General features: G+C 54.0%; 4 protein-coding genes across 4 annotated transcripts; 1 reads left to right on the forward strand and 3 right to left on the reverse strand.

Moving 5' to 3' along the window:
• Positions 1-2,536, reverse strand: ACA1_069310 (CTP synthase; the record flags this gene model as incomplete). Its single annotated transcript, XM_004352823.1, has 9 exons — positions 1-435; positions 509-655; positions 752-886; positions 1,022-1,319; positions 1,409-1,569; positions 1,648-1,790; positions 1,880-2,030; positions 2,095-2,223; positions 2,363-2,536. 9 exons carry the CDS (start codon positions 2,534-2,536, stop codon positions 1-3), a joined length of 1,773 nt encoding a protein of 590 aa, XP_004352875.1.
• A 645-nt stretch (positions 2,537-3,181) lies between these two features.
• ACA1_069320 (eukaryotic initiation factor, putative) lies at positions 3,182-4,714 on the forward strand (the record flags this gene model as incomplete). The annotated part of the gene is made up of 6 exons (XM_004352824.1): positions 3,182-3,187; positions 3,397-3,789; positions 3,935-3,951; positions 4,044-4,221; positions 4,302-4,438; positions 4,597-4,714. 6 exons carry the CDS (start codon positions 3,182-3,184, stop codon positions 4,712-4,714), a joined length of 849 nt encoding a protein of 282 aa, XP_004352876.1.
• Positions 4,715-5,065: 351 nt separating this feature from the next.
• Positions 5,066-5,648, reverse strand: ACA1_069330 (ribosomal protein s24e, putative; the record flags this gene model as incomplete). Its single annotated transcript, XM_004352825.1, has 3 exons — positions 5,066-5,179; positions 5,253-5,465; positions 5,583-5,648. 3 exons carry the CDS (start codon positions 5,646-5,648, stop codon positions 5,066-5,068), a joined length of 393 nt encoding a protein of 130 aa, XP_004352877.1.
• Positions 5,649-7,713: 2,065 nt separating this feature from the next.
• On the reverse strand, positions 7,714-10,979 carry ACA1_069340 (uncharacterized protein; the record flags this gene model as incomplete). Its single annotated transcript, XM_004352826.1, has 19 exons — positions 7,714-7,722; positions 7,909-7,986; positions 8,056-8,152; positions 8,220-8,280; positions 8,366-8,453; positions 8,532-8,576; positions 8,621-8,700; positions 8,780-8,861; positions 8,958-9,068; positions 9,136-9,206; positions 9,288-9,363; positions 9,452-9,535; positions 9,647-9,709; positions 9,790-9,995; positions 10,074-10,173; positions 10,249-10,328; positions 10,410-10,524; positions 10,605-10,650; positions 10,837-10,979. The coding sequence occupies 19 exons, from the start codon at positions 10,977-10,979 to the stop codon at positions 7,714-7,716; spliced, it is 1,635 nt and encodes a 544-aa protein (XP_004352878.1).
• Positions 10,980-11,172: the final 193 nt, after the last annotated feature.

Below are 11,172 nucleotides of genomic sequence, written 5' to 3' on the forward strand. Positions count from 1 at the left end.
TTACAAGGAAAAGCTGGTCTCCTCGTCGGACGAATCCTTGTTGCCCAGCTGGCCGCTGTGGGTGTCGAGCCAGGCCTCGAGCTGACCAGAGGCCGCGAGCATGAGACCGAGGAAGGGCGGCGAGGGCCGCGTGTGGCGCGTCTTGAACTCGGGGTGGTACTGCACTCCCACATAGTAGGGGTGGCCGCCCTCCGAGCCGGCGGGAGCGTAGGGCAGCTCCACGATCTCGGCTCGCAGCTTGCTGTCGCCAAAGCCGACGAAGGAGAGGCCCTTCTCCTCGATTCGCGAAATGTAATCAGGGTTGACCTCGTAGCGGTGACGATGCCTCTCGTCCACCCCATCTGCGCCGCCGTAGAGGCGTCGCACGACGGAGCTCTTGTCCTCCACAAAGTCGGTGCGGCGCGAGCCCAGTCGCATGGTCGCTCCCATGTGAGTCTGAAGAGTTGTTTCGTGTTAGGAACACCGTGTGCGATATGGTGTGGCATGTTCAGTGCGTGATGGTAATTACCTTGGAGCCCTCGGGCATGAAGATGACCACCGGGTGGGTGGCCTGCTCGTTAAACTCAGTGCTGTTGGCATCCTGGAGGCCGACAACGTTGCGCGCGTACTCAATGACGGCCACCTGCATGCCCAGGCACACGCCCAAGTACGGGACCTACCAACCAGAACGGGAGAAGAGGTGCGTGAATGTGAGGCTGTGCATCCGAGACGCGAGCAGCAGCGGAAGAGCGGCAGTGGCAGCAGCGCATACCTTGTTGGTGCGGGCGTACTGGGCGGCGAGGATCTTGCCCTCCACGCCACGGTCGCCAAAACCGCCGGGCACGAGCAGGCCGTGGGCCGCCTTCACCTTGGCCCACGCGTCCTCGTACTCTTGGTGGTGCTCGGTCTGGTCACGCCGCGATCCAGGAATCATTGATGAGCTGTACTGACGGCGAGTATAATAACAAATAGCATAATAACAATAATAACAAATAACAATACAAATAATAAGAATAAATTGAGTGCTCCCGGCCGCACGCACCTTGGCGGCATCCTCGAGATAGAGAGATTCGATCCAATCGATCGCCAGCTTGCGGTGGACGAACTGGGCGGAGTGCTGGAGCGCGCGGATGACGGACAGGTAGGCGTCGGATAGGTGCGTGTACTTGCCCACTACGGCGATGTGCACGGCCTTGGCCGGGTCTGCCCCGTTGAGGTCGTCGACCTCCTGCGCGACCCGCTCCCACGAGGTCATCCTGGCCACCTTCCTGGGCGAGTTCAGACCGAACTTGGACAGGATGATGCCGGGCAGACCCTGCGACATGAGCAACAGCGGCACTCTGCGAAAGCGGCGAAGAAAGAATGAATAAGTGTAAGATCTATTGGATTGGCATAATAAAGAAAACGGCATAACGAGACAGGCGCGCACCGGTAGAGGTTGGAAACGTCGTGGACGGAGATGACGGAGTTGGGAGCGACGTGGCAGAAGGAGGCCACCTTGGTGCACACTTCGGGCGCGACGGGCACCGAGCTGCGGCACACGATCATGTCAGGCGACAGACCGAGCGCTCGCAATTCGCGCACGGACGCCTGTATGGGGGAGGGTAGCAGTGACCGGCTGTGTGAGTCATCAACAACAACAACGCCACCTGGTTGTCATGTGCTCACCTGGGTGGGCTTGGTCTTCTGCTCGCCTACGGCGCCGACGACGGGCACCAGGGACACGTGAATGTTGCAGAAGTTCTCCTTGCCCACGCGCCATTGGAACTGCCGCATGGCCTCGATGAACGGACCGTGCTCGATGTCTCCGACTGCAACCACCCGCTCCGGTCAACCAATGTTTGAAGCCACCGGTGGCACAGCTGTGATGTGTAGGAGGGAGGGAGGACGGGAGGCGTACTGGTGCCGCCGAGCTCGATGATGCAGATATCGGGAGGAGCGGGGTTCCCGTCAACGCCAATGGAGGCCACACGCTCTACCCACTCCTGGATGGCATCGGTGATGTGGGGCACCACCTGCACTGTCTTGCCCAGAAAACCGCCCTTGCGCTCCTGCACCCAATAGAATAGAATGTATTAGCATCGTTATTTATACAAAAAAACGATGGTGGTGTACCTTCTCAATAACGTGGTGGTAGATCTTGCCAGTGGTAATGTTGTTGTCGCGGTTGAGCGTGAGATCCATGAAGCGCTCGTAGTTGCCCAGATCAAGATCAGCTTCACCGCCGTCATCAAGAACAAACACCTACAGCACCACGACGTGGCATACGTTCAGCTCACTTTGAAAAATAAAGCGGGACGTATTCAAATCTTTACCGGAAAATAAAAATAAAAATGATGTTGTTTTTCATCTCAATCTCAAAAGTTGCGGAACGGTCACGCACCTCACCGTGCTCGAACGGGGACATGGTGCCAGCATCGATGTTGATGTAGGGGTCGATCTTGATCGCAGTAACCCGGAAGCCCAACGAGCGGAGAATGACGCCCGTGGAGCTCGAGATTACGCCCTTGCCCAGACCGGAGAGAACACCGCCCGTAACCAGCACATACTTGACCATGGTGTAAATCTGTGTAGCTCGTCAAGCAATCGAGATGGTTGTGAGATGCTGCTGAAGCTGGCTGCCTTCCTCCGCTCTGGACAGAGGGAAAGAACAAGTTTGTGCGCTCCGCGCCTTTATGCTCGCCCGGAGTTGACAACAGCCAAGGCGACGCAGAGAAAATTTTAGGAAATGCTGATGTGTCATTATGCCACACTCCCCTAACCCGGGTGGGTGGTAACGCTACAACGCTATCGAATCGATCTGCCTCAAAACCAAGGCATTCGGGCGTTGATCCATCTACCTCTCCCCGTCGAGAGTGAAAGCTGCCAGGAAAATGGACTTTGTTGTTTATTTCATCTCCACGTGAATGCTGAGAGGCAGGCAGTGTCTGTCACCCGCCTCAAGCCTGCACAAGGAGCTCTAAAGATCGTGCTGTGGCGTCCACGCTCCTCCTGAGAAAGGCTTCAGAGAGAACAATCGCGAGTTGGGTTGTCGACATAAAATGATAAAAGAAAAAGTCGATTCAAAAATACAGCCCATTTCTTTCTCAAACAATCCCGTACAAACGAACATCCCACAACACACAGCGGTCTTAGATCGAACGAACTCGTCGACCGCCTCCTCATCACAAGCTTTCATCAAGTATCTTTCTCGAACATCAACATGGAGGTACGCCGCGATGGCAGTGGCGCATTTTCCATATATTCCACTTAATCATCATCTTTTCCATCATCTTGCCAAGCACCAGTGTTTTCTCCTTCTCCGCTGAGGTGGATACAGCGGAGAAGGTGACTTCTTTTTATATCAAGCCGCACTTGATGTGCAGCAGCATCTCCTCTGCGGCGGCTAAATTGATCGCTAATGCTCCGTATTTATAGACTGAAAACAAGCCCGTGGAGCAGCAGATCGACAACGTAGCGACCAACCTGAGCGAGCTCAAGGTTTCGACTGAAGGAGGAGAGGAGAAGACCCAACCCTCAGATGAGGGACGGCCAAGCACCAAGCCAGCCAGCGGTGAGACCACCGATGCGGCTGATGCTGGCGCTGAGCAATCGACAGAGGCCGAGGCCGCAACCACAGATGAGGCTGGAGGGCTTCTGCCCTCGCCTGCCCCAGCGCAGGATCCCTCGGCCTACGCTGCGGACCCCACCAATTTCGAAATCAAACATCCCCTGCAGAATCGGTGGAGCCTCTGGTACGATAACCCGAGGAAGAGAACCTCTGCCGACACCTGGGGCAACCACCTCAAGCACGTTGTTGAATTCGATACGGTACGTGGACCCCTTACCAGTGCCGAATCAGCCCATCCGCTGCCTCTACTTTCCAATCTCCTTCGGGCAAACTTCTCTGAATTTCCTCATTTCTTGTAACTTCTTACTAACACTTTGCCCCCCCCCATTGCATCCTCTCGTGTAGGTCGAAGATTTTTGGAGGTACGTCATTGCTACGCCTTTATGAGGCCTTTGTGCTGTAGATGAGAGGCAAGGCCTCGCTGCCGCTATGTTAACGCCTCTATTTCGTGCAGACTCTACAACAACGTGATGCCTGCGAGCCGCCTGGAGCATGGCAGCAACTACCATCTGTTCAAGGCCGGCATCGAGCCCAAGTGGGAGGACGCCGCCAACACCAGGGGAGGCCAGTGGGTGGTGACCTTCAGCAACAAGCAGAGGAAGGAGAAACTGGACAAGCTCTGGCTTTACACGGTGCGCATTCTCTTCCGCTGTGTTGTTAGCATGCATTTTCAACACTAATGATCCTTGCGCAACCCCTCTCCTGCCCCCAGATCCTTGCCTGCATCGGTGAGGCGTTCGAGGAGGAAGAGGAGGTGTGCGGTTGTGTTGTGAGCATCAGAAAGGCTCAGGACAGAATTGCCATCTGGACGAGGACTGCCTCCAAGGAGGCGGCTGTGAGGTCGATCGGGTACGCACGCATTTGCATTCTCAATGCTCTGTGGTTGCTTTGTGGCTTCTCCTCGTCCTCTCTTTTGTGCGTGTTCTTGTGCCTTCTGGGTTGGCGAGGCTGTGTTGAGGCGGTGGTTGCTCATCCCATTTCCTCTCCTGTCGTGCTGTGCCAAACAGAATGCAGCTCAAGCGTACGCTGGAGATGCCCGCCGGCTCGGTTGTGGGGTACCAGGTGCACTCCGATTCCATGAAGACGCAGTCTTCGTCTTCCGCCAAGTACCGCTACGAAGTGTAGCCGCCCGACTGCTCAGACCCGCCCCTTCTCCTTTGCGTTCTCCTTCACTCTTCTCGTTCCCTTCTGTTTGTGTGCTTCTTCGACTCCTCCCTCTTCCTCTCCTTCTGCCAAGGTGTTATATTTATTCACGTGAGCCAGTAAATGAATTGCCCAAGATGCGCCAAATTGGAGATGAGGGGTCTTTTCGCTTGATGGGAACAATAAATCAAAAAACAAGTTTTTGTAATTTGTGTTTTAATTGGCTCTCTCCGCCGGAAGGAAGGTAGAGGAGCACGAGAGTTTGGACAGAGAATGGGGATGATGGGATAACAAAGAGCTTTATAAGCTTCGCTGTGATCGACGATTGGCAGCTTACTTGGCCTTGCCGGGGAGCTTGGCCTTCTTGGTACCGCGCACCTTCTTGGCTCGGTTCTTCCTTTCCTTCCTCTGCTTCCTCGTGGAGGCCTCCCTGGTGGCAAGACCGTTCTGCACATGGCGACAACGTGGTGAGAATGGAGATCTGGGAGATGAAAGCGGAAAGAGAATGGTGATAGCCTACCCTGACGAGGCGGTACTTGGGCTCGAACTTCTTGGCAACGGTGAGGTTGTCGTAGATGAGACCGAAGCCGGAGCTCTTGCCGCCACCGAACTGGGTCTTGAAGCCGAAGAGGAACACAGCCTGGGCATCCTTGACCTTGTACATCTTACCGATCTTCTCCTTGAGCTCAGCCTTGGAGACGTTGGGGCGACCCTGGTGGATCACATCGATGATCTATAGCGACAATTGAGCAGAACCTCGTTAGCCTTGGCTCCATCTCAACTTGAATTTGGGGATGCGGCATCAAATGGGCAACAATCAACAGCGGAGATCAAGGCGGGGGGCACGTACGAACTGCTTCCTCTGGAGGAGGCGGTTGTTCATGAACTTCCTGGTACGGATGGTGCACTCAGCCATGACGGAGAAGGGGGGATGCCGATGCAAGAGAGGGAGAAAGAAAAAAGGACCACACTCGTCGCTCTCCCTACGCTTTAACCGGGAATTAGGGTTATTTGTCTTTTAAGAAGGCTATTCCACGCCACATTTCCGAACGGAAACAAGGAAACGGTAGGGGAAATGGACCTGTATTCCGAGATGGCACACAACGATGCCATGGTGGAACGCGAGTAGAGGATTCGTTTCGCTAATCGCTCATGAGTACTCACCAAACGAGCCAGTCTCAACAAGTGTTGCAATTAGTTTCTCATCTTTACTTCAAGTTTTTACAAGTTCTAGATTAATTTATTTTTGTGACAGGCTATTGATTTGTGATTCAGCGCCTTTCATATTCACCGCTCACTGGTGAAGTGGCTGAGGACTTGTTCCAGACGCACATGACCCCCACCAGCACCCCCAAGCGACGTAGCAAATCACAAAAATAGAAACCAAAACAAAAGAGGAGATCGACATTGGCAGGATTCGAACCTGCGCGGGGAAACCCCACCTCGTTAGCAGCGAGGCACCTTAACCACTCGGCCACAATGTCTTACGCTTGCACATTCGGCCGTCCGCCGCCCGGCCCACCCAGGTCGCTCGGTGCACCGCAACAGGAGGCGGTCGGCCAAAAAGATATGCATCCGCCGGGAATTGAACCCGGGTCTCCCGCGTGGCAGGCGGAAATCTTGCCACTGGACCACGGATGCTTGTTCTTCTTGCGAAGGATGAGCCCGCATCATGAAAATCGTCATTGGATTACACACGCCTTTGAGCTTTGGCAATTTTAGCGCACTTGCCCAATGCCTTACTGCGTTCTCTCTTTCAAGACAGCGTGCTATTCTTTTGGTAAATTTTTTCTTCATCTGGGTGCCATGGCCCCACCATGTTTGTCAAGGGGGTTTTGTGGTCAAATTAGCAAATTGGTTACAAATTCCTCTGTACAGAGATTTTTTTCTCTTTTTCTGCCTTCATGAAAAAGGTACACTGTCCTTTTCATGAACACCATGTTAATCACTTGGAACAAACCTTCAAACTCACACTCATGATTGCAAATGGAGGGAACCTCAAGATCCATCAAATGGACATTGAGCTACAGACCCCCATAAGCTGCTCAACAAGTTGTTGGCATAGAACTTGTGGTCTTTTGAAATGAGAGATCACAAAATTGTGTGAGATTTGACATTTTTGATTTATGGGGCAGTTTTGAAGATGTGGATCTGCATGTGTGAAATTGACATGCCAAACCACTGCTGATAAGTGTTATTGAGGGTCTTGGGATGAAAAAGATTTCTTAAAAACTTGGAATGTGTGGAGTTAAAAGTGATTTTATCAGTGTGAGATGGAGCTTTGTTGTGGTGAAATTTTATCTGTGGGAATCTGTGCCAATTCAGCACAAATGTGAATTCCTTAATCAGTGGCCATCATGCCACTCTCACATCCAGTTCATGGTCAACCTCACACCATATTCAGTCAGTTGCACACATGGACTGAACTTCATTCTTGATGGAGGGAATGAAAGCAAAGGCAAGGTGCATCTTGAGCAAAACAAGGTAGGTTCAGATTTTCTGGATTGTAAGTGTATGGTTTTACAATTTTTGTTGTCATGTACATGTCACATGCAACTCACCCTGCCATCTTGAAATATGCTAGCCATGGCCAACAAGGAACTGTTGAAGCTCCGGCAGAACAAGCATCCGTGGTCCAGTGGCAAGATTTCCGCCTGCCACGCGGGAGACCCGGGTTCAATTCCCGGCGGATGCATATCTTTTTGGCCGACCGCCTCCTGTTGCGGTGCACCGAGCGACCTGGGTGGGCCGGGCGGCGGACGGCCGAATGTGCAAGCGTAAGACATTGTGGCCGAGTGGTTAAGGTGCCTCGCTGCTAACGAGGTGGGGTTTCCCCGCGCAGGTTCGAATCCTGCCAATGTCGATCTCCCCTTTTGTTTTGGTTTCTATTTTACTGCCGCACACATCTTACATCAATCTCCTTGGTAACTGCCTAAAGTTGATCATCCTCATTTGTTGAGCTGTGTTGCACTGTTGATGGGCTACTGCCACTGCCAAGGACTGTGTTAGGAACCAACCTGGTGAGAATATGACCAACTGAAGGCAGGCATACAGTGATTTGCTCTCCTTTGTTGATGACTCTGTTGGTTGGGATTCCCATCCACTCTCCCCACCTACCACAAGATGCTGCAACATAGTGTTAGTTCTGGGAGCTACATGGTGGCGTGTACACATACCCTGATCTCCACCAGACTGTCCCTAAAGGAATGGGTGAATATAATCTTGTTGATGTTCCACCAAAGCCTTAGCACCTCCTGCACTCTGAGAGTGTAAACATACATATTGTGTAGCCATGCGACTGAAATCAAGGGAGCCTAACGTACAGAAGAACAGCAACACATGAACATCGCAAACCCTCCAGCACCAAATGCAATTTGCACCAGGTACCACGCGCCAATGTTAAGCCGCTCTTCCAGCTCACTGCACAACCGTTTTCCGTGTGATGTTGTCAGTAAGACTGCTGGCGTGTATGAGCGCTGCTCGTTACCATTGAGTCCCTGTGGCGGCACTGCATCTTATCTGCTTTTCAAATGCGTCCGCAATGTCGTCTGGCAAAGAGGCGGAAGACCAAGATCGTTAGGGCTTCATCACAGATAGTGAAGGCGATCGAGCATGAAAATGCTTATACGATACCTTCGATCACGCGAGAGTAGATTCGGAAGCCCCAGGGGTAGATCAGCACCATCCAGTAGACTAGCAGCAGCAACAGCAGCCGCACCACCTGCGCCCAGATCATCAGCGGATGCACGGCCTAACACAGTTTGCTGACGTGATCTCGATTGGCGGGTGCCCTACGCACCTGCTCTATGGACTCGCCCGACCGGCCAAGGAAACGGAACCGAACCTGCCGCATGCAATCTTGTCAGTCAACGCTGGCTTCGGTCACACAGACATAGAGATGGCGACCTTGATGAACCGATACACTGAGAAAGTCATGGCGATGGTCCCGATGATCAGGAAGATTGCCACTACACGCACGACCGACAGAGAGCCATCAGTCGATGCAGTTTACGATGCGTTGGGGCAAGAGACGGAAACAGCGCGTACCAGGAAAGTAGAAGAGCCCCCACGACCACCACTCGCTGTCCCGCAGGAAGCACCAGGGGATGCCCGGCACGGCGCCGTATGCCTGAACGCCCAGTAATCACGAGGCGGAGGCCGAGGCCAAGATTCAGTCCAGCTCGCACCGGTGTGAGCGAGTAGGTAGGGTATTTTGGAGACGCACCGTCCCAGCAAACCCGGCGATGACGGCACAGAAGGGGAGACCCCAGGCGATGAAGTGGTAGGGAATGTGCCACTTGCGAATGAGATGCACGCTTCGTCGGAGATACACCATCTGACACATCAGACCGATGAGTTTAATGTACACCCACGCGCAAGTGCGTACTAGGATTGCGACGTACGTCAAACACGCTCAGGCAAAGCGCCAGCCACCAGAGGCTGGACACGAGCGCGAAGTACAGGATGCCCACGCCTAGTTCACCGAGTGGGTGAGTGATCACATGTGAGACCTTGGTGCAATCGTGATTGATTGGCAGGTGAATGTAGTATATACCTTGCAGAATGCACGGCACGCCGGCGCCATCGTATTCGCGAGCATTGTCAAAGGTGACCTCTAGAGGCGGGTTGCCCTGAAATTACATTCCAACGTGAAGGAGCCGTGAATCCAGGAGGTCGGCCGTGTATGCTCATCAATCTCACGTAAGCGTAGTGCCGTACCCGCGTGCAAGCCATCCGCGTAACGCCGCCAGAAATGATAGGGAAAAAGGTTACAATGAAGCTCAGCACCGCCAAACAGGACGCCTGCAGGAATTCCACGCATGGCGCACAGGGTGGGTGGGGGGAGTGAGTCGTGAGGCGACCAACAAGAAGACAACAGCTCGACAGGGGAGTGTAGTAAGAGGGTCAACGCACGATGTAGATGAAGAGGGTGCCGGGGAACCGTCGCTTGCCAGGCATCAGACACATACTGATCGCCTGTGCAGTCACAATCCGGTTGAACGATTAGCGATGCACGGAGGCAAGGGGCTCGTGGGGGGAGGGGGGCGAGTGCGTACGATGAATAGGGAGAGGATGCCGGAGGTGCCGTTGACGACCAGCGTGAGGGTGACTCCGGCGGTCCATTCGGCGTCGGACCACATAGGGTTGGGACAGGGCATCACGCACATCTGCGTCGGGTCGTAGCTCGATGCGGTAAACGAGTCCTGATCGTCGTAGTTGAACTTGAGCGGATAGGGACAGTCCGCCTCGCCGTACGGCACAACTACGGCGACCCAACAAAAGGTTTGAGTCAGTCGAGCTCTTACCTACTGCATCAGTGCGCAGAAGCCGCCTGGCGTACACATATCTGGTGGCATCGCGACGCATTGCGTGCCGTCCGGCGGAAAGGCCGGGAATGGCGTGCCGGTGCTGTTGTCGATCATGTCACAGTCTGGTAGCATCTGCACAAGATAGTAAGAAGCACGGCCCGTGTGTGGTTCATTAGAGATCACAATTGAAAATTGTGAAGGTTGTACCTTCTTCATGCCCTGCGACTCGAAGAAGGCTGTGCAGCCAAGCACCACCGCCTCACACACGCTGCGGCACGGAGGGTAAACTGCCACCAGAATGCGTGTGTTGAGTGGCATTCGCTTCGCTATCATCACATCATGAGTTATCTTGGCGGGAATTGTCGTACCATCGAAGAGGGGGAAGTTGCTGTTGAACTGACAGCGGAGGAAGGAGCCCATGCAGGTCAGGGCCACCAGCGGGCTGCGACACTCGGGCGGGAAGAAGGCCCCCATCACCGCGGTCTAGTGGCGGCGAGCATCTGGTGAGGACAGGGCGTGATCCGCAAGAGCCGCAGTGTAAAGCCGAAGAAGAAGTGACGCACCTGGTTGGCCGCGCGCTTGTCGACCGAAGCGTAGGTGTTGGGATATCTGCAAGGACAAGGAGGGTTGCTGTTGGTCAGATGGAACCGCAAATGGGGGTTTTTTCGTCCCAGAATCTGAGATATCATTCGACGGGAAAGAACCTAAAACAAAATAGAGTGTAGCGATAATGGTGGGGGGGGGTTGAGGTACGCGAGACAGACGTTGGAAGAAGGTGGTATGACATGGTCGCACTTCCCTGCGGTGGCGGGAGAACCTGTGTAGGGTACGCACGCCACGCTGTACGCTCGCTCCTCCTGGGTGAGAGCGTCGCTAGTCGCCACGTCTACGCAGCAACCCACCAACAGTGCTACGATGATCGCCACAGTCATCGCCATCACCCGCACCACCTTGCTGCAGCACACGAGAGTCGTCAGATTTATGAAAGAACAAGGCCCAAGTCGAAGGGGCGTGAGGTGGTACCTCTTTCACTTGGCGGGGTCGGGCTGAAGATAACAACGGAGGCCAAACGGGGTCGGGCGGTTTGTATGCGTTGCTTTGTGGACTCACGATCGAGGCCACTTTACCTTG

Source organism: Acanthamoeba castellanii, assembly GCF_000313135.1.
Source record: "Acanthamoeba castellanii str. Neff unplaced genomic scaffold scf7180000084603, whole genome shotgun sequence".
Lineage (NCBI taxonomy): Eukaryota > Discosea > Longamoebia > Acanthamoebidae > Acanthamoeba > Acanthamoeba castellanii.